Source organism: Trichosurus vulpecula, chromosome 2 (assembly GCF_011100635.1).
Source record: "Trichosurus vulpecula isolate mTriVul1 chromosome 2, mTriVul1.pri, whole genome shotgun sequence".
NCBI lineage: Eukaryota > Metazoa > Chordata > Mammalia > Diprotodontia > Phalangeridae > Trichosurus > Trichosurus vulpecula.
In genome coordinates, this window is record NC_050574.1 from 154,456,769 (window position 1) to 154,480,181 (window position 23,413).

At 37.2% G+C, this 23,413-nt stretch overlaps 2 protein-coding genes across 3 annotated transcripts in view; one reads left to right on the forward strand and one right to left on the reverse strand.

Moving 5' to 3' along the window:
• The window catches only part of MTMR2 (myotubularin related protein 2), a 124,902-nt gene extending 115,883 nt beyond the window's left edge, over positions 1 to 9,019 (forward strand). For both annotated transcript variants that reach the window (XM_036744466.1, XM_036744467.1), the window contains 3 exons: positions 4,992 to 5,105; positions 6,026 to 6,202; positions 7,565 to 9,019. In XM_036744466.1, the coding sequence (XP_036600361.1) occupies positions 4,992 to 5,105; positions 6,026 to 6,202; positions 7,565 to 7,726 (453 nt within the window). In that variant the 3' untranslated portion in view covers positions 7,727 to 9,019. The remainder of the gene's footprint in view (positions 1 to 4,991; positions 5,106 to 6,025; positions 6,203 to 7,564) is intronic.
• A 1,364-nt stretch (positions 9,020 to 10,383) lies between these two features.
• The window catches only part of CEP57 (centrosomal protein 57), a 63,271-nt gene continuing 50,241 nt past the window's right edge, over positions 10,384 to 23,413 (reverse strand). The window contains exons 7-11 of the mRNA XM_036744471.1: positions 21,020 to 21,127; positions 19,871 to 19,948; positions 17,939 to 18,186; positions 13,552 to 13,696; positions 10,384 to 11,749 (exon numbers count right to left, since the gene is read on the reverse strand). Of these exons, the coding sequence (XP_036600366.1) occupies positions 11,525 to 11,749; positions 13,552 to 13,696; positions 17,939 to 18,186; positions 19,871 to 19,948; positions 21,020 to 21,127 (804 nt within the window). The 3' untranslated portion in view covers positions 10,384 to 11,524. The remainder of the gene's footprint in view (positions 11,750 to 13,551; positions 13,697 to 17,938; positions 18,187 to 19,870; positions 19,949 to 21,019; positions 21,128 to 23,413) is intronic.

Genomic DNA, 23,413 nt, shown 5'->3' on the forward strand with positions numbered 1-23,413 from the left:
GCTCTTCCTTTGAAATCACCTTCAGAGCAAGTTTACAAGCCACACAAAAAAAAGCAGTTTCATTACTTTATTAATAACATTTGTGTTTTTGTTTTTAAAAATAAATAATAATAGGACATTAGAGTTGGAAGGAAAGTCAGGCATCATCTGGCACAACTCCTACCCAAATTATGAATCCCCTCTGTAAACTCCTTGCTAAGTGGTCATTCTGGCTTCTGCTTTGAAGAACTTTACTGATGGAGAAATCATCTCTCCTGCCCAACTTCTGGGAACTCATTCCCTTTTTTGGATAGCTCTCAACAGTCAAGTTTCTCCTTATGTAAAAGCTGAAATATCCCTCCCAATGACTTCAGTAGTCCACAGTGCACAGTTCTACCCTCTACCAGGACAAGGCTTATCATCTTCTACTTGATAGTGGAATATTCAAATATTTAAGATTACTGTAGTGTCCATTCACCTCTACCACACTTGCTCCAGTGTATTCTTTCTCAGGCTAAATATTGAGTTCTTTTATCACATAGTTTTGAATTTATCTCACTAGCCTGATCACCCTTCTCTGGACATATCCTGCCTTTTCAAATGTAGCATCCAGAACTAGACTTAAACTGTAGTCTATATATTTGACCAGAGTAGCAAAGTAGAATACAGTAGGACTGACACTGCCATCATTTTGAACAATATTAATGCCTATTAAAATTGCATCAATTTTTTACCTGCATTAACAGAAGCATAATGTTCAGAATAAAGACCAAAGAATATTCCACTTTGGTTAAACCTCCTCTAGAGTACTAATATAGCCAGTTCATAATACCCTGTTTTAGAAGGGACATTGTTCACCCAGTTTGATTACCCACCTTATACACCACACTTGGCACAGAATAACTTTTGCAGATTCCAAAAACCAAATCCACTTCCAAAGGACAAAGGCCTGCTACCATTGAGCATATTGAAAAGAATGTGGTTCAGGCTTTGAAAGGCAAGTCCCAAGAGCTGAGTTTCATACTTGTTTTGAGCACTGGCAGCATTATTGCAATAAGTGTATATAGCCTTCCAACATGACTGCTTTGAAGGGCTAACACATTCATTTGAATGTGTAGGTCCTGTTATAGTTGTAAAAATCATTCACATTATTTATTATCACACTTCTTATTTATGGTCATATTTGATTCCATTGCTGAGGTCTGTATTTCTTCCTTTGCTCTTGCAGGAAAGTTTTAGGGTTTTTTTTTAATTTAAAATCAAATATCTCTCTATTCATTTGAAGCATATGTTATAAAATCGTGGGGAAATCAGTACAAATTTTGTATTTCTTTGACAAGCCTTCAAATGGTATCCAGTGTTTTTTTCATTTCAAGCACCTAATTATGTTCCTATGTGATAGTAGTTCTTCCTGAAAGTAGAAAAATGTTTGATATTAATAAAATGATACTTGCTTATTAAAAAAGAGAGCAATGCTATACATAAATGATGGTTCACTAACCTATTTGGTTGATCTGTTATGTTCTTTGGAAGAGAGTAATGCATTTATTGAGTCAAAATATATCACTTAGGTGTTTTGTCCTCAGGTTTAGACCCTTAGGATATGCTAACAGTTGATGGTGGTCCTTTAGATTTTAAATACTCAAGAAACAAAAACCACACTCATAGAAATAAAATCCATAGTAGCAGATAGTGCTTTTACTATTTTATTTTGCTTTGAGGAAACTCCCCCTAAGTCAGTCTTTTTCTCAGAAGGATGTGGATAATTTTTTTGTGAGGGAAGATGACAGCCCTGCCCAGGCAGGGGTGGGCTACGTCACTGAATGAGAGAGAGCAAGTCAACAGTTAGTCATACTTTGAAGACAGGTATAAAGAAACAGTAGAGATGGAATTGTTTTTGGTAATGTTCCCTGAAAATAATTAGGCTTTTGTTGTTGGCTATGTTTTCCTTATCACCTACCTTTCTGTGTTCCTCTCTTCTTCCACATCCCCCAGCCCCCTTTCACACACTCAGCCCTAGAGGCTCAGGAGCATTTCTTTTTCTTTTTTTTTTAAATTAATTAATTTTTAGTTTTAGTTTACAACATTCAGTTCCTCAAGTTTTTGAGTTTCAAATTTTCTCCCCTTCCCTCTCCTCCATTGGCATGTAATCCAATATAGGTTCTACATATACCTTCACACCAAACATTTTCACGATAGTCAGGTTGTAAAGAACTATATAACCAGCGGAATCAACTATGAGAAAGAAGAAACAAAACAGAAACAAAAAAGAGAGCGCAAATAGTTTGACTCAATCTGCATTCAGACTCCATAGTTCTTTCTCTGGATGTGGATTCCTTTTTCTATCACGAGTCTTTTGGAGCTGTCTTAGAACCTTGCATTGCTGAGAAGAGCCAAGTCTATCAAAGTTAGTCATCATAGATACCTCTGTGTGTGTCTGTAATCGTGTATAATGTTCTCCTGGTTGTTCTCCCCTCACTCTGCATCAGATCATACAAGTCTTTCCACGTTATTATGAGGTCCATCTGCTCCTCATTTTTTAATAGCACAATAGTATTCCATTATGTTTATATACCACATCCCTTTGATTTCCAATTCTTTGCCACCAGAAAAAGAGCTGCTATAAATATTTTTGAACATACGGGTCCTTTTCCCACTTACATGATTTCTTTGAGATGCAGCTCTAGAAGTGGTGTTGCTGGCTCAAAGGGTAGGCACATTTTTATAGCCCTTTGGGCAAAGTTCCAAATTGCTCTCCAGAAAGGCTGGATCAGTTCATAACTCCATCAACAATGCATTACTGTTCCAATTTTCCCACATCCTCTCTAGCATTTATGATTTTCCTGTTTTGCCTATTAGCCAATCTGACAGGAGAGATGTGGTACGTAAGGGTTGTTTTGATTTGCATTGCTCTAATCAATAGTGATTTAGATCATTTTTTCATATGAATATAGATATCTTTAATTTCTTCCTCTGAAAACTGCCTGTTCATATCCTTTGACCATTTATCAGTTGGGGAATGACTTGTATTCTTATAAATTTGACTCAGTTCTCTGTATATTTTAGAAATGAGGCCTTTATCAGAGACACTAGTTGTAAAAATGCTTTCCCAATTTTCTGCTTCCCTCCTAATCTTGGTTGTATTGCCTTTGTACAAAAAAACTTTTCAATTTAATGTAATCAAAATTATCTATTTTGCATTTCATAATGCTCTCTATCTCGTTTGGTCATAAATTCTTCCCTTCTGTATAAATCTGACAGGTAAACTATGCCTTGCTCTCCCAGATTGCCTGTAATATCAGCCTTCATATCTAAATTGTGAACCCATTTTGACTTTATTTTGCTATATGGGTGTGAGATATTGGTCTATGCCCAGCTTCTGCCATACAGTTTTCCAGTTTTCCCAGCAGTTTTTGTCAAATAGTGAGTTCTTTGGGTTTATCAAACAGTAAATTATTATAGTCATTGACTACGGTGTCTTGTGTACCTAACCTATTCCACTGATCCACCACTCTGTTTCTTAGCCAGTACCAAGTAATTTTGATGACTGCTGCTTTATAATACAGTTTAATACCTGGTATGGCTAGGCCACCTTCCCTAGCATTTCTTTTCATTAATTCCCTTGATATTCTGGACCTTTTGTTCTTCCAGATGAATTTGGTTATTATTTTTTCTAACTCCACAAATTAATTTTTTGGTATTTAATTGATATGGCACTAAACAAGTAAATTAAGTTAGGTAAAATTGTCATTTTTATTATATTACTTGGCCCAACCACGAGCAACTGATGTTTTCCCATTTATTTAGATCTGACTTTATTTGTGTGAAGTGTTTTGTAATTGTGTTCATATAGTTCCTGGGTTCGTTTTGGCAGGTAGACTCCCAAATATTTTATAATGTCTACAGTAATTTTAAATGGAATTTCTCTTTCTGTCCTCAGGAGCATTTCTTGCGAACAGATTGTTTGCTGACTTTCCTGTTTGTTGCTATCAAAACTGCGGGGAAATTTTAACCAAAGTTGCTTATAATCCTCAGCCTCTTATTCCCCTCTTATTTATCTCCTCTTTTTCATATTTTCCTCCTCTTTTAAGCAGGAAGCTAAGAAATCAGAACTGTGGAAATTCCCCCAAATTGCCATCTAACAATTTAGGGAATTCCATTTGACAGTCCTGTAATTGGCACGGCCCTAAACAGAAACTTCCACATTCATTTGAAACATCCAGTGGATAAGCTGGTTTAAAATGAAACTCTACACTCTTTATTGGGTCCGTATTTCTTTCTTTGTTAGTGCCTGAAAATTATGTTTTCTTTCTTCAGAATTAATCTAAGCAGCCTAAGTTTGTGTCCTGACAAGGAGGAATACAGTTTCTTCTGTTGCCAACCTGTACTGGATTAGAATGAATAATATTTGTGTCACTTTGTCAAAATGCGTGTTCCTAAAAAGGGGGTGGCTTGTGAAATTATCCACATATGTGTATTTGGATGTTCGCTTTGATGCATTGTGGTCTTCAAAGAACATAGTTGATGTTTTTGTGTAATAACTAGAATCAAATGTACTCTGAACAATCAAGAAAATTTGTATTTACTCTTTCTGATTTTGCACCTAACTCATCATATTGTTTATGGCGATTTTGGCAGAAGGAGGTTAGAACAGCCAGAAGAGAGTCCAAATGAAGGATCATGGAAGTTTAGATGAGCAGAGATATTGGGTATACATAAACACAGTGGTCAAACCCAGCAGTCTACTTGGCTTCTGCTCAAAATTCCTCACTAAACATGTAAAGGAGACTTTGGCAGAAACTACTGTTCAGAAAAGTGATTTTTTTTTAAGAAGACAGCAGCCAGATAACATAAACATGCTATGCTTTAGAAATACATGTGTTTGAAGATTTTTCAGCCTATGGAAGCTTATTTATAAAGCCATTACACAGATGCATTAATTTGCAGAAATTAATTTTCCTGAGAAAGAGCCCTAAAGATTTTTGTGTATATGTGCGTTATTCTGTTTGCAGTTTCCCACAGCATTTGAATTCAATGAATATTTTCTGATTACCATTTTGGACCACCTATACAGCTGTTTGTTTGGGACATTCCTGTGTAGCAGTGAGCAGCAGAGAGGAAAAGAGGTAAAATACCATGAATTTCCACAGCTGATGGACCCTCCCTACCATGTCCTTTCCCTCTATTACTTGGTAATCTTCACTGTATTTCAGCTGAGTAGTTGATAATATGGAGCATATTCATTGCTCTGTTCTCTTACATTAAGCCACAATATTACTGCTTTCTTCCATACATCTCGCTGTGGTTTAATTTTAAAAATTCCTGTCATTAGTCGGAAAGAACCTGTTTTGTTAGCTCACATACCGTTTGTAAGCAGAGTGGAACAGTTGCTCATGGGTAAGTGGTAGCATGCCCCCAAGAAATGAAATAAAGCAGTGTCTTCCAAGTCTTGCAGTGTTGACTACTTGTGGTATGGCAGTCCTTCAAGGCAAATGTGGAAAATAGAGTTAAAGAAGAGAAATGGTCTATTTTAAATGAATACAGGTCAATCATGAATTATATTCTGTGGCTCATGTGAAACTGCAAGTTAGAAAGGTTTTTCTGAAATATATTTAATGCTTATATCTGTGTCTTCCTGTCCCTTTCTTTTGCCTCCTTCCAAAATACTTGTTCTGGGGTTCTGAACATCTTTCACAATGATCTCAATAGGTATCTTTCCCCAGACACTAATTTTAGTTCTAAAAAGAAATTGTGATAATGTAACAATTATCTGCAAAATCATTTAAGTCTTAAATAGGCATTCATTATTAATGAAGTATTGATGACTGAGAATTCCTTATATCATAATCCTTATTGTAGTAGCCCTTCTGCATTATGAACTATCTACATTTTCCCCCTACAGAAGATTTTTATTTTAATGGTAGGAAAATCATCTATTACTAATGTGTGTGTGTGTGTGTGTGTGTTTGTATGTCCATGTTACATACACACAAAATTGCATATAGTTTATATAATATTTGGTAAAATGTTTTTCTCCTTTTTATAGAATCTCCCCAAAAGAACTGTATCACTGTGGTCCTACATAAATAGCCAGCTTGAAGATTTCACTAACCCCCTGTATGTGAGCTACTCCAATCATGTCCTTTATCCAGTAGCTAGCATGCGCCACCTAGAGCTTTGGGTGGGATATTACATCAGATGGAACCCACGGATGAAGCCACAGGTAAGATCTTTATAAAATATATCCTGAGATTTTTCATTTAAGGAATTTTGATGAGTCCCTCTCTTTTCCCTTAAAAACAAATTAGAAAAAAGTATCTTGGGCTTATGAATATGAAAATATAACAGTACAGATATAATTGCTTAACTGCTTTTTAAAATGTTACATACAATTGCTTTATATAAAATTTTATGAAATTCCATTGATAGTATTTTTGAAGTGTACTAGAAAGTTCTTACAACTTAGAACTGTGTAAAGATAAAACCAAAACCCAGAAGCATGTAATTTTAGCTGGTCTTGGGGTCGTAATTTTTAATTTTTTTTATGCAAGTAGCTACAGCTAGTATGCCCTGTGGACAAACAGGAATTTCCAGTTGGCAATGGAACACTGGTGATCTCATCAGCCCCCAAAGGTTCAATTTTAGTCTGTCTATGCAGATGATTTCCAAATGTGTATTCATCTGTTGTCTCTCTCCTGATCAAGTAAGTGCCTGTTGGGCATCTCAAACAAGGTGTCTGTCCCATTGTCACCTCAAATTCAACATGTCAAAAATGGAACTTATTACCCCATTTTTAAACTTCCTTATTTCTGGCAATGCTGTAATTGCCATTCTGTTCAACAGTACTTCCAGCCACCTAGGTTCTCAACCTCAGTCATCTTTGACTTCCATCAATCGTTCAAGCTTGGCATCTCATATATCAGTTGCCAAGGCTTCTATATTCTCACCTCTATACTTCTCATATTCCCTCCTTTATCTTCACTTACATGGCTACCGGTTCAGACCATCATGTCATACCTGCATGATCGCGATAACCTCTCTCCTTGTATCCATTCTCCCCTTTGCAGTTCCACCTGTAGTGGTAACATTGATACTCAGGTCTTATGTCATTCTCCTACTTAAGAAGCTTCATTGGCTTCCTATTGATTTGCATAAAATAACTACCTTTTTGGGGGGACAGCACCATTTAAAGTCCTTCAGTCTGGTTCTGTTCTGCTTTCCTAAACCAATTTTCGGTTACTCTTCATCATGTTTTATGTTTTATGCCAGACTAACCTGCTTTCTTATTCCTCATGACATTCCACTTTCTGCCTGTTCAGAACATAGATCGCCCTTCCCCATCCCTGGAATTCTCTTCTCTGTCGTGCATCTCTTAGAATCACTACCTTCAAGGCTCAATTCAAGCCTGATTTCTCCGTATTTTATATTGACTCATCTGTATACATGTTGTTTCTTCCCGGTGGAGTTTAAGCAAGAAACAGTCATGTTGTGCCCATAAGCCACAGTGGCAGTAGTTAGTGGAGGGTGTGGATGATTCACATAGTTGAACTCACAAGTGGCTTTTTTGTGGTCTTTTTCCTCATAGGAGCCTATCCACAATCGATATAAAGAACTTCTTGCTAAACGAGCAGAGCTTCAGAAGAAGGTGGAAGAACTACAGAGAGAGATCTCTAGCCGCTCAGCCTCATCCTCAGAAAGGGCCAGTTCTCCTGCACAATGTGCCACTCCGGTCCAAACTGTTGTATGAAAAGACATTTCTTTTTGGCAAGAAGGAACTTTTATCACTGATTCCCTTATCACGGCAGCTTTTCTAGTAGAATGTCTTCTGAATTTAGAACCCATCTGAGAGAGCTCTCAGCCACTTTATTTATTATGCCTCTCTCTAGGGTGAATTAGTATTTTAGTACTGCAAGTATCTTATTTAAAATAATCCCCCTATGCAATTACTTGATTAAGTTCTGATAACACTAATTCCACCCATACACCTTTTGTTAGAATGCTCACCCCTGGATCCTGAATGGGAACAAGTTTGTTTTTAATAGGAAAATACTGCTTCAGAAATTCAGCATTATCTAGTAGAAATAGTATAAAAGTTGTCATTAGTGCAAAAGTAGCCTACTACAGAGAACAATCAATTCATAAGAGTGTCACGTGAACACAGACTTCAGTGGCATCACAGGGTTGGTGACACAGTCAGTGGTAGGCCACAGAACTCTCAACTTTTTGAGTGAGTTTTTCTGTCAGCAATGGTTGGCTTGTCCTTTTCTCTTGATCTCATCCTTTGCTCATATTTTTAATAATGTGAAAGACCAAGGGTTGAGGCTGTTATGGGGTGGTGACAGCCACAGGTTATTAAACATTCACAGATTATTAAAAATTATTGTTGTGTAAGATTTATCATGGTTCTAAAATGAGGCCTTATGGAAAATATGATGGACTCTAAAGTTCAGTTAATTTACCGCTCTTCAAGTTTTACTTCATTTACCCACAGCTCCTACCAGTTTTATTAAGTATATTAAAAACAGGATCATGAAAAGATGAAGCTTTTTGGATTTCGAAAACACAAATCTATCCCACTTTGGTTCTGATACTAATTTTTGTGTCAGTGGCAATATCAAGGTAACTGGTAGGTACAAAGCTACACTCTGAAATTGTTGCTAGGACTGATACCTGCCCTCCCCCCCACCCTGCCAGTTTCATGTACAAATAGTTTGTGAGATCAGCGATACACTCAAAGTTTATACCAAGTACTTTACTACTTTTTCCCATAATGAATCCAATAATTCTACTGAATGATTAAACCTACCAACCAAAGAAACTATTGCATGTAAAAACATGTATTTATTACAATCTCAATGTTAAGTAGAGGTAACCTTGATTTCTTAGCTGGCTATAGTAAGATTTCAGCAGTGGCATAAATACATGACTGCCCACTGTCTACTTTACAAAGAGCCATGTATAACGTTAATGTACTGTAACAAAAATAAGCTTGTTGCCCCTTGGGTCTTTAATTAAAACAGAATTCAACTGACTTTTTAAACTTTGTGGCAAGTTGTCTGTCTTACTTTGTACAAATGTGATTATTTAAATACTTTTAAAGAGGAAGAGCTGTAAAGGCTTCATCCAACCCTGTAACTGAAGAATATTCTATATAAATGTGTATAAAAATTTCTACTGAGCTTAGTAGTTAGTCCAAACACCTTTTCCTAGGATACCCTTTCACTTGCTTTTTAGTTATTTGTAGCAATAATAGCTGACATGTGCATTTTGAAAACACTTGATTCTCAAAACTGTGGGATAGGTGGTCTTACATAGCAGATTAAGCAGCCTCTGAGGTTCAGAGGTTCACTAAGTATGTGTAGAAAAAAAGCAGCCCCAGGCACTGGAAAACACCCTTAATAAATACTAACTTTTCAGTCACCTTTTAAACCTCCCTCTCTAAATCTAGTCACATTGCTTTCAGAGGTGGCTTTTCATAAGAGTCAGTAAACATACTTAAAACGTTATCTTAGGTGGGCAGCCACCTGATAAAAACAGGCGGAAGTGAAATCCACATCCCATTGGCAATCCCAATACAAGTACCCAGTCAGTCACCTTGGCTGTAAGTTATCAGAAAGCACAATACTTTCAGAATATTTGTTCTTATCTTTTTCGTGGATGCAACACAATGCCGCTGTATGTTTCCTTTCAATGTCTTCATGTAAAAATTTATCACTCATCCAACTCTTCCCAGCACTTCTTGTGAGCTAAGTGAAAGATTACAATCCATATTTTACAGATGAGAAGCTGAGCTGAGTTTATGATCTGTTCAGACTTACAGTGTAGATCTCTTGTCACCAAAACAATTCATTAGCACCCTAGCCCCATCACCAAAGCATGAGGGAAAAAGATACATTTTCCTTATAATCGATAGCTAACATTCATACAGCACTTTTAAGGTTTTCAAAGCTTACAGACATCCATTCTTGTTTGGTCCTCACAACAACCCTGTGAGGTAGGGGCTATGACTATTCTTATTTTACAGATAAAGAAACTGAGGTGCAGAGCAGTGACCTATTTTCCATTTATTAATTCACTGGAGTCCATGCTTCAGTTGTTTCCTCACTGGATCTTGTAGCCTGTGAATCTAAATTCTAGAAAAGTAGTAATTTTTAACAAAACTTGTTACCAACAAAACAACTATGGAGCTTGCTATGAGGTCCTAATAAAGCCAGGGAATAGCCCATCAAATATTAAAAACCACGATTACTGGAAGTAAACTGTCAGAACAAATATGAAATAGGCAAATTATAGCTTCCCTGAAGGTGCTCCCATTCTAGCAATTCAGAATTCCAACCAATAGTTCTCAACTGCTGAGGTGCAATACTTGCCTACTACTGAAAACTTTAAGGAAAGTTTCAGCAATTCCTTAAAACAAAGCTGGCTTTATTGACTTTAATGGTACATTTATAAAAAAGTTAACATGTTTTTGTATATTCCAAAATAGGAAATTTTTTTACATCATTAACATAATAAATAACAGTTGCTGCGCACAGTTTATTTTGTATATGTACAGAACACTAATAAAGGTGAATATCCAAGGTGTTCAGTAATTATTTCAAGATAAAAAACACATTGCCAGGATTGAATGGCATGATTATGAAGAGGCAATATTTTAAAACAGCAAATGTACATGCTTTTATAACACCCTCCACCCCCCACCCCACCCCAGGTTGGTTTTTCACTTTATTCCTAAATCTCATTATCTATTTTCACATCAAAATTTGTTCACATTGCTAACCTCATGTTCTACTTACAGGCAACTACCTTAAATGATTATTTGGGTTTTCTGGAATGAAAAACAGGGGAATAATAATTCTGTTATAATGGGTTGAAAAGCAATACTAATTTCACTTAAAATTGGCTAGAAACAAATTGTGTGTTTTGGTTTTAAAAAACTGAATTTTTTGCCTTAAAAAAACCTAATTAGCTATTGAGATAACAATAAAGAAGGGGAGAAAAATGATTTTAATCATTAATGAGCAAAGTTCTATTCTACAATATGAATTGGCATAAGAAAATATTCAGATGATTTAAAATTCAGAAAGCCTCCATCAGTAGCAAAATAAAGCACTTCTGGAGGGATGGAGGAGGAGAAAATGCCTTGGGGTGAGGTTTATGAGACTTTTACAACTCTCTACATACACATTTTTAGCCCTGTGTTTAGATAATTTAAACTTAATTTTAATTCAGCTATAGTAGACACTATTTAAAAAAAACATCCACAAATAAAAACCTGGAAGTTTGTTTAAAAAGTGCATTGCACCAGTACAGCAAGGTCTGCCAAAGGGAATTTAGTAAAATGTGGCTTCTTATGTTTCCAGTAAAACTGTTCAGCCTTTACTGGAACTATTTAAAGCAGGGAGTCTAAGTATTAATGCTTGTGGTCCTCAGCACAAGTATTAGTCCCTCAAAAAGTATAAGAATATGCTGTTTTTTAATATGTGAATTGTCAACATGTGATGAAATATAAATTATATGAATAAAGCATTTGACCTGGTACCAATCAATATTCCCAACCTAGGTTATCTTTTTGAATCGAAGTCTGTATGGTTTGCATGTCCTTCAACAACTGAAGGTTTCGACGGCTTTTCTCTCCAGGTTTCCTTTTGATAGAAATAGAGTCCTTCTTAGGGGAGCTCCCAGTGACTCCAGAAGAGAGCTTGCTGTTGCTGTCTTGATCCTCCAAACACTTTTTGCTGCCCTTTAGCTCCTTCATCTGTCTCTCCAGCTGCAAAGCAGCCGAAAGGAAAAATGAAGGTCAGTGTTAGCGTTTTTCACTTTACCTTTTTTCCTTTACTAAAAAGAGTCCCCCATCCCAAAACAATATCATAAAACAATCTAGTGTCACTACTAACACTAAAGCATTACTACAAAAGGCTTTTCCAAAATATTTGTTCCGTCCCTATTTCTTGTAGAATTACAAGAAAATGTGGAAGAATTCTATTCCAAAGATGGTGCTGGCATATTTTTGTTCTTTGTAGAGGAGTAAAATCAAGTCTTCTAATTCATAACTTAGAATATGTTCAGTTTTCATAAGAATCACTTTTAATGACCATTTCCTTGTTTAAATATGTAATTTAAAAAATCTATTGAACTCTGATCCAAAAATATACTGAGAGCAGATGCTGGCCCTTCAAAGCTCAAGATTTTAAAAACCATGAAGCATGTGATATACCTCCTTTAAGGCTTCACATTTTCCATCACTGTACCTTATGACAGTAACATGAGAAAGTCAAGATGGTACAGGGTCTACTTAATTTTATGTACCACAAATAGTTAACAGGGAGGGTTCAAAGGATGAAATCCCACTCCACCCTTTCACATTATATTCCTGAAAGTTGAAAATAAAGTGACCTGCATCCTTATGGTATCTATCAAACTGATGACCAAAGGGCATGCCTCTCTAATTAGCATTACAAATTCAAAGTATACCGGAAGAAATAAAGCCCATATCCAAACATCAAGGCTCTTTGGCTCTTTATTTGGTATGTAAAATTTCCTTTTATGTGAGGAATAAGTTCTAGTTGCTGAGATTAAAGATCTGGCACCTAAAGTCTGAATGAATGAATGAATGAACACTAGCCATAGCTGTAATTACAGAGACAGGAGGAGTTGAGTAGGTCTAGATGCCTTAAAGACCAAACTTTTGGCTAATGACCACACTACCATTTATTTTGGGGGTGGACAAAGGGAGGTTTGAAGGTCTTATCTACAATTCTATGAAGATTTCCATTTGTTTTTCTCAAAATCTAGTATTCTAAGTGTTCAAAGGATATGATGCTTTAAAATATCATAATCATACTTTAAAAGTATACACAATGCCAACCTGTTGCCATTAAAACTTGCCTCAGAACAGGACAGTGAATGAAAGCAGGTTAAAGTTAGCACTGGCAAGGACAGTAAAGGAAGGTGGGGGAAAAGTGATGTAGGAATAAAGTCATGCAATTATAGTACTGCTAATTCACTCCAAGACCTGTGAAGAAGATACAAAGCCAAAGGAGGACAGACAGCTGCCTTGATAACGTAACTCCTGAATGCTAAAGCTTAGCTAAAGATTATTTCCTAGCCTGATTTGTTTACCCCTTTAAAAACAGCATTCAACTTAGAAGAAAGGTAAGTACTTCATGACCATTTAAATGAAATGTTTTTACATTTCAGGAATGTATCTAGGATGGAGTATTCTTATGTCCAGGAACTTGCTGGTTCCTTGAGAAAAACCACAATGTGTTCTTTGGTATACCCAGTACACCAGAGAGAGAAAAAAACACACACACACACACACACACACACACACTCACTCACTCACTCACTCACTCTCTCTCTCTCTCTCTCTCTCTCTCTCTCTTCACAAAGTAATAATAATAAATATACTTTCCTCATTGAAGCACAGCAGATATATAATAAATGAGTTTTTGGTAAAGGAGGACATCCTGTTGATCACAATTTACAAACAGACTTTTGACTCCACCTAAATAATGTATTACAAACAGACATTTTGAAAGAAAGCTGACGGCAGGTAAATTGACTTACCCGGGCCTGATGTTTTCGAACTTTAGTTATTTGATTAGCCTTAGCTTCCATCCTTTCCACCAATTCCTCAAGTTCTCGCTCAAGGTCCTCTTTCAATTCATTAGTTGGTGTTTCCTGGATAAGTTTGGCTAGTTGTTGGTGGTCACTTTACATGAAGAAAATAAGAGTTGATTGAATTTTCTTTATTGCTCATCGTTATGTATAAAATAATCACTTCAGGGGGGCGGAGCCAAGATGGCAGCTGGTAAGCAGGGACTAGAGTGAGCTCCGTACCCGAATCCCTCCAAAAACCTACAAAAAATGGCTCTGAACCAATTCTAGAATGGCAGAACCCACAGAACAGCAGAGGGAAGCAGGGCTCCAGCCCAGGACAGCCTGGATGGTCTCTGGGTGAGGTCTATTCCACACGGAGCTGGGAGCTGGGAATGGAGTGGAGCAGGGCCCAGCCTGAGCGGCGTGGACCATCCAGACCAGAAGCCGGGCGGAGGGGGCCCTAGCGCCCTGAATATGTGAGCTGCGGCAGTTACCAGACCTCTCGACCCACAAACACCAAAGACTGCGGAGAAGGTTAGTGGGAAAGGCTGCGGGAGTGGAAGGAGTTCACAGTTCGGCTTCCAGCCCTGGGGGCAGCGGAGGTGGGGCAACTACAGTTGCTGCTGCTTCTGGCCCCAGGCCCACCTGGTGGGAGGAATTAAGGGGCGGATCAGAGCAAGACTGCACAGCCTGTTGAGGATCTAAGCCCAGCCTGGGCTGGGGGCTCTTGGGGAAGGAGCAGTGCTGGTATGGCAGAGCTGGCACCTCCCCTGCAAACGTGGAACATAGAACTCGTTAGTCTACAAGCAGTCATACCCCACTGAAAAACTCAAGGGTCAAGTTAGTTGGTTGGGAATATGGCCAAGCAGCGAAAATGCGCCCAGATTCAGTCTCAGACTCTGGATTCTTTCTTTGGTGACAAAGAAGACCAAAACATACAGCCTAAAGAAGACAACAAAGTCATAGAGCCTACAACAAAAGCCTCCAAGAAAAACATGAACTGGCCCCAGGCCATAGAAGAACTCAAAAAGGATTTGGAAAAGCAAGTTGGAGAAGTAGAGGAAAAATTGGGAAGAGAAATGAGAAGGATGCAAGAAAACCATGAAAAACAAGTCAATGACTTGCTAAAGGAGACCCAAAAAAATACTGAAAAATACACTGAAGAAAACAACACCTTAAAAAACAGACTAACTCAAATGGCAAAAGAGCTCCAAAAAGCCAATGAGGAGAAGAATGCCTTGAAAGGCAGAATTAGCCAAATGGAAAAGGAGGTCCAAAAGACCACTGAAGAAAATACTACTTTAAAAATTAGATTGGAGCAAGTGGAAGCTAGTGACTTTATGAGAAATCAGGACATTATAAAACAGAACCCAAGGAATGAAAAAATGGAAGACAATGTGAAATATCTCCTTGGAAAAACCACTGACCTGGAAAATATATCCAGGAGAGACAATTTAAAAATTATTGGATTACCTGAAAGCCATGATCAAAAAAAGAGCCTAGATACCATCTTTCAGGAAATTATCAAGGAGAACCGCCCTGATATTCTAGAGCCACAGGGCAAAATAGAAATGGAAAGAATCCATCGATTGCCTCCTCAAATAGATCCCAAAAAGAAATCTCCTAGGAATATTGTTGCCAAATCCCAGAGCTCCCAGATCAAGGAAGAAAATACTGCAAGCAGCCAGAAAGAAACAATTTGAGTATTGTGGAAACCCAATCAGAATAACCCAAGATCTGACAGCTTCTACATTAAGAGATCGAAGGGCTTGGAATGCGATATTCCGGAGGTCAATGGAGCTAGGATTAAAACCTAGAATCACCTACCCAGCAAAACTGAGTATCATGTTCCAAGGCAAAATATGGATTTTCAATAAAATAGAGGACTTTCAAGCTTTCTCAGTGAAAAGACCAGAACTGAATAGAAAATTTGACTTTCAAACACAAGAATCAAGAGAAGCATGAAAAGGTAATCAAGAAACGGAAATTGCAAGGGACTTACTAAAGTTGAACTGTTTTGTTTACATTCCTACATGGAAAGATGATGTGTATGATTCATGAGACCTCAGTATTAGGGTAGTTGAAGCGAATATGCATATATATATATATATATGTGTTTATGTATATATATAAGTGAATGTGTATGTATGTATGTATCTATGTGTATATGCATGTATGTGTATGTATGCGTATATATATGTGTGTTTATATATATATGTAAAAGAGAGAGAGCAGACACAGGGTGAGTTGAAGATGAAGGGAAGATATCTAAAAGAAATAAAATGAAATTAAGGGATGAGAGAGCAACACACTGAGAGAGGGAGATAGGGAGAGATAGAATGGGGTGGATTATCTCGCATAAAGGTGGCAAGAGGAAGCAGTTCTGTGGGAGGAGGGGAGAGGGCAGGTGAGGGGGCAATGAGTGAACCTTGCTCTCATCAGATTTGGCCTGAGGGGGAATACCATACATACTCAGTTGGGTATCTTACCCCACAGGAAAGAAGAGGGAGGAAGATAAAAAAAAAATAAAAGGCAGGGGGATGATGGAGTGGAGGGCAGATGGGGGTGGAGGTAATCAAAACAAACACTTTGGAAAGGGGACAGGGTCAAGGGAGAAAATTCAATAAAGCGGGATGGGTTGGGAAGGAGCAAAACGTAGTTAGCCTTTCACAACATGAGTATTGTGGAAGGGTTATACATAATGATACCTGTGTGGCCTAGGTTGAATTGCTCGGACTTCTTAGGGAGGGTGGGTGGGAAGGGAAGAGGGAAGAGAATTTGGAACTCAAAGTTTTAAAATCAGATGTTCAAAAAAAAAAGTTTTTGGCATGCAACTAAAAAATAAGATACACAGGCAATGGGGCGTAGAAATTTATCGTGCCCTACAAGAAAGGAAGGGAAAAGGGGATGAGAGGGGAGGGGCGTGATGGAGGGGAGGGCTGACTGGGGAACAGGGCAACCAGAATATATGCCATCTTGGAGTGGGGGGGAGGGTAGAAATGGGGAGAAAATTTGTAATTCAAACTGTTGTGAAAATCAATGCTGAAAACCAAATATGTTAAATAAATAAAATAATCATTTCAATATATTATTTCCTCTATTGTCATCTATTCACTGGTACTCTGTTGCACCAACCATCAGACTATCAAAATAAAATTTAAACATAAAGTTGGTGTTTAAATGAACAACATTTATTTTTAAAGAAAAAGGGAGGTTTTTTTTAAACTTTAAAAAGAAGTTGGATCATCCTCTACTTATAAAAGTAGAACTTCAAATTTATAAATTCTGGTTGTATTTAATGAAATAACAAGTTTTCTAAATGAAACCACTAATTTGGGGTATTTAATGCAATAAAAATGTAGCATTTAATAAACCTGAGAACATTAACTACTTGGGCAAAAACTCCCCATGTGAACAAGAACTGTTGAAAAACTGCAAACAGCAAAGCAGAAATTAAGTTTAGACAAATATCTTATACCCTGTACCAAAACTGCTGCTGTTTGTCCTTCATTCTCAAAGAGGATCATGACATGCAAGTGAATTGAATTTAAGTGAGGGAGGGCTGTATAAGGTCATCAGCCTCACTGTTTCCTCATGAGTCATCTGGGTCCAGTGGTGAGATACAGATCAGGACAACTGGAGATGGCCCTGGACACAGTGGCGGACCTTGGCCTTAAATGCAAAATTAATTAATCCAACCATTCTGGAAAACAATTTGGAATTGTGTTAAAACTGACTAAAATACTCAGTCTTTGACTCAGATTAAATACTTGCTAAATATTTAACTAGGTTAATAATTAAAAAGAAAGTTTCCACTCACATGAAAAATATGTATTATCATTGCCTTCCACAGTAGCAAAAAAATGGAAACAAAGCAGATGCCAAAGTAGTGAATGACTAAAAAAAAATTGTGGCACATGAAATGTAACAGATTCCTGAACTGTAGGAAATGCCATAACATACAAAGCAAGGAAATCCATATGAATTGATAAAAAATGATGTAAACAGAACTGGGAAAGTCATATACACAATGACTACAATAATGTAAATGTAAAGGATGATAACAAAGAGATGAAACTGAATTTTATGAAATAAGAATGAACTTCTTGGAACCCTGTACTGCTCTCCTTTCTTTTCAGAGTCAGAGTACTACAAGCATTTGCAGAACTGTCTCCTCAAACACCCCTGTTCTTTTTCATTCTTTGTTATGTGAGCTGTCTCTGTGGGTAAGGAAATAAGGAGGGACATACAGGGTGTTCCAAAAGCCATTAAAATCTGAAAAATGCACTAAGATTTTTGGAACATCTTCTATTTAGAATGTAAAAACAACTATATCAAAATAAAAACAACTTACAAACTCATCTGTCCAAATTCGTCCTGTAATGTCTGCAAGACTTCAAACAGCTCTTCATGACAGGTGGAGGAGGAGGAGGAGGAGGAGGATGCTGATAACTTCCTGCCTTTACCATTCCGAGGAGACCCCTGCTTTGCCAGGGGAATATTGTTGACCACACGGTTATTGCATAAGGCTTTATTATGTTGCTTCATTAAATGTAAAACATGTTGTACATTGGCTACCACTGCATGGCTAGGCGTAGTGGACTTAAGGGAAGAAAATGAAGAGAAAGAATGTGTTAATTTTTATAATTATATTACAAATTTTAAAAGATACAAATTAATCCTTTTTAATATATTGACTGATTTCCCCCTTAAAACACTAAACTTGATCAAGGTCACATGAATGAAGATAAAAGTATCTGCTCTGCCTACATCACAGGACTGTTGTGATGATCAAATAAAGAAAAATGAGCGGCTAGCTGCAGTGATGAGAAGCAAGGAAGAAGAGAAAATAAAGGCACCTTAGACATTATCTGTATGACCCTAGACCATTCAGCCTCAATTTACTCATTAATAAAATGGAAACAGCAGCCCCTATCTCAGAGTTATGAGCACCAAATGAGATCATACACTGCATAACCTAAAGCGCTTAAATGAGTATTACCTGCAATAATGCAATGATGGGTGCGCTTCAACACAGCTCCTTTTCCTCTACGAACTTTCACTGGATGGTGACATATGACCAAAAACCAGTAACAAATACAAGATTCTATGTTTCAAAGAAGGAAGTGACAATCTATACAAGTACTCTATGCCTCAAAGGATAAGGAGACCCTAGTTAATGGGAAGATATCTGAAGCAGAAGATGAATATATATGAACAGAATCAGCTATTTAGAGCAGGAAGGAACCTCTGAGGGGCCATCTAATGAAACTCCCATATTTTACATACAGATAAGAAAACTTAGACCTAGAATGTAAATGACTTGCCTGGGCTTCACATACCTGCTAAGTGTCTGAGGCAAGATTCTGAATATAGATCTTCCTGCCACCACGTCTAGTTCCCTATCTATTATATCATATTGAGTTGCAGTTACATACATCAGAGGTTCTTAAAACTTTTTTTTCTGCAACATCCTTTGGCAGTCTGGTAAAACATATAGACTTTTTCAAAGTAATGTTTTTAAATGCATAAAATAAAAATACATAGAACAGAAAAGGAAACTAATTATATTGAAATAGTTATCAAATAATGTTTTACAAAAAGACAAACAAAAAACCCCAAGGGCATAGACCCCAAGTTAAGAACTGCTGCTCTAGATGAAAGTATCCAGAAGTTAGCTAGCTTGACTACAGCAAAGGAACAGAATTAGAAGAGGAGGTAAAGCAGGAAAGGTAGATATAGTCAATCTAAAAAATGGTGCGGAGATAATTCAGAAGCACAACGGGCTTCCTGACAAACTGATAGAGCTCAAGTTAAGAACCTGGATCTAGTCCAACCCCCTTGACTTTACAGATAAGGAAACTGAACCTCACACAAGTTATCTGCCCAATAACACAAAGGGAAAAAGTTGCAGTGCCAGAAATTGAACCCAAGTCTTACTTCCAAATCTAGTGGGCTGCTCCTCATATTCAGGTCCCCTGTCTCCCCTTGCTTCCCTGTGAGTTCTTCACTTAGTAATTTCCTTCTCTTGTTCTACAGCATTGCCTAGATTTCTGCTAACTAAAGCTTCTTCCTTTCCATCCTACAACTCCCTTCCCTTCCACTCCCCCAGTTCCTGTTTTCAGGATATTGGTATATCACTGAGATAATCTTTGGAAGCAAAAGCAAAAAAGTCCCCCTAAACTCTGGCAGACCAGGGAAGTTATGAGTTCTAATGAAGACATCTAAGCTTCAGAACAGTGCTAGGATTCCAAGAGAACATAAATTCCCTTTTTAGCCAACTCACCTTTCCAGCTACAAATGGCATGTCACCCAAGCACAATCTGTAATGTGGCTGTATGTGAAAATGATTCCTAGGAGATTTCTAGGTTAAAAAAAAAAAGGGAGGGGGAGCAATGAACCAATTATCCATTTATCCATAATTTAGAATTGCCTATATTATATATGATTAACCTAAAACCTGAGTTTATTCCTATTGGGCAGCTTGCTTCATTTCTTTATCACATAGCAGTCTAACACTTTAATGAGTAATCAGTCAACAAGTACTGCATCTTAACTGTGGAAAACCAAAGAGAAGGAAAAGACTTTGGTTATCCACCCTAGAAGGATTTATAATTTAGTTGTCAGGGCAGTACTTATATACGTATACCCACACACACATGCGCGCACACACACACACACATACACACACAGATGCATGCACTCGCATGTACTCTTTAAGATTTACAAATAACATAAACAAATACCACTTCCAGGTCTGTATTCCAAAGAGATTATAAAAATGGGGAATGGACCCACATGTACAAAAGTATTTATAGAAGCACTTTCTGTGGTGGCAAAGAATTAAAATCGAGGGAATGCCCATCAATTGGGGAATGGCTGAACAAGTTGTGGTATATGAATATAATGGAATACTAATGTGCTATAAGAAATGATGAGCAAGCAGACTTCAGAAAAACCTGGAAAGATGTGAACTGATGCTGAATGAAGTAGGCAGAACCAGAACAACTGTATACAGTAATAGCAACATTATGCAATAACTAACTCTGATAGACTTAGCTCTTCTCAGCAATGCAAGGATATATGACAACTCAAAAGACTCATGATGGAAAATGCTATCCACATCCAGAAAAAGGGCTATGGAGTCTGAATGCAGAGCCAAGCACACTATTTGCTTTTTTTTTTTTTTTTGTTTCTTCTTTCTCGTGGTTTCTCCCATTGGTTCTAAGTCTTCTTTACAATATGACCAATGTGAAAATATGTTTAATATGAATGTATATGTAGAGCTTATATCAGTTGTGCACTCTCTTGGGGAGGGGGCAAAGGGGAGAAAATTTAGAACTCAAAATCTTATGGAAGTGAATGTTGCAAACTAAAAATAAATTAATTAAAAAAAAATTTTTTTTAAATAAGGACTAATATGGCCCCACATTACCTTGTCTGGCTGTTTTGTTTTCTTTTTCTTCATTCTTCTTGCATTGGTAGAATATGATGGTATCTTTTCCTCAAACAACTGTCTGTTTGTTTCTATTCCAGTCTGCAACTAGGAAATATAAAAGGCTAGTTATTTTACAAAGAGTGGGAACTACCATACAAATCTGTGACTTGCCAACCAAAAATTAGAAAAGTCAGTGACAATGAAAAAGAATCATCAGAATCAGCTACTAAAATGGATCAAAGTCATAACTGTGCTAACATGTTATAAACCTACAAAATAATTATACATGTTCAGCATCTTATTCCTAATTGTCATCATTGTTTTACTATCTACTCTTTTTTTTCTTACTATTTTAGTCGTGGATACTTCACCTCTGTTATATTTAGTTGAAGTTCCTTTTATCAAACTGAGTTTTGAAATAAGAACTACATTAACACCAAACATATGTTTGAGCATTTTCTCTTTCCTATGAATACAAAAGAAATGTCTTCTCTTTAAAATTCCATATAATTATAAAGACCATTAATTATATGCAAACCAAACACGCAACTGGAAAGAGGACAATGGGGGATATGAGCGAATTTAGAAATTTTCCAGTAGGGCTTTCCTAAGATAATCTTTCATTTAGGCCACTGGTTGTAGCAAGACTACAATCTTCAATTAATTAGGACATTGGTAAAAATCATTACTCAGTTATACCTGGAAGATTAGGTTGAGAGGGAAGCTCAAAAGAGTACCCGGTGACCCATCAAAGTTAGGGCTCCTCTGTTCACAAACATGGGCTATCAGTATATTAAGGAGAGGGTACAGCCACACAAAAACATGATCTTAATTTCTGAAGGATAGAGGATAAGAGGAGGTGGCATGTACATGACAGAGCTGGGATCAGGAAAGCCTGGTTCAAATCCTGTAAGGGCAAGTCACTTAACCTTTCACTGCTCAAGGCAATTCCCTTAAGACAATCTAAGCTGATGCCAGGGAAGGATATTTCTCACTACAATGAAATCAAAGTTGAAAAATAATTAAACTAAATTTAAAAAAAAAGGAGTGATGAAATAATTTCAGCAGCCAACAGGTAAATACACTGGCAGTGTGCCACAGGTAATTGATGAATATATATTTATCAAGTGAAAGCTGGTCTTCCTGTTAGAGAAGATAAAGAGTTTAGAAGAATACTTTACTATTTATCAAGGAAGATGGAGTATTCATTCCATTTGCTAAGTACCCTACTACCACACATGCAAGGTGCTGGGGATACACAAGTAAAAACAAAACAATTCGGGGGGAGGAATGAAAGCGGAAGGGAAGAGAAAAGGATTTGCAGTAGGACAGATAAGAAGATTCAAGAGAAAACAAAGGAAAAAAAAATCTAAAGAGACAGAGGAAGTCCAAACCAGGGTTATTAAGAAAGAGGAATGGAAGGTGGAAGAATGATAGTGGGAAAATCAAGGAGTTTAATGATTTTTTTTTAACCAAACTGAAGAAGGGCCTCTAAATAGCTAGAGCTAAGGAATACAAAGTTCTTCCAATGAGAATGAGTGTCAGGACAATTTGAGGACGATGCAGTGTCTCTTCCTTCATGGAAGGATGAGGAGGGATCCACAGACAACACTGAGATTGAGAACATTCACTACCAACCCAAGGAAGAACAAAGAGACCCTTCATGGTGGCAGGTCAAAGGTACTGAGAAAGCCAAAGGTTGGCTTAACATGAGCAATCATGAAGTGTGTTATCTTCTCCAGATGTCATCTGGATGGTGAAAGATAATCTCATAAAACTTGAACATCTGGGGGCTACAACACTTTTTTAATCATGCAGAAACTAACTGCTAATACTGCCATAAGGAACCTGTAAAGACTCATTAAGGAATATGAAAATCAAGACCAGAAACTGAAGGATTTATGGGCACAAGTGGTTACTTTATTCACTCACGGTGATTTAAAGAAGGTATTTTGGAACAGAAGGTAGGATACTGAAAGTGAATAACTGGTAAGAAGTTGCTGGAAGAAGAGGGTTAAATTTTTGGACCATGGTATAAGATATAAGAAAGATGCATTCTTGGTCTGGTTTACATCTGATGAAGTCAGTATAACGTAGCTGAAGACTAATATGATTAAGAGGACTCTACAATGAAAATGGTTAACTGATACTTGAGATATTGTTAGGAACAACAAAAAGGGGTATCTAAGCTAAGCTGGCAGCTAAGAAAAGATCAAAGAAGGGCTAGTACAACTGCCTGAGGTACATGAGATAATGAAACTGTATCCTTTTCTGCTTCCATTTTCATAACTAAGAAGAATCTTAAGACTAGCAAGAACAGAATATAGTTAACAAGGAATCCAACGTCCAAAAAAGTGATATAGTAAGAGTGCTGGCATCTAAAATTCCCTC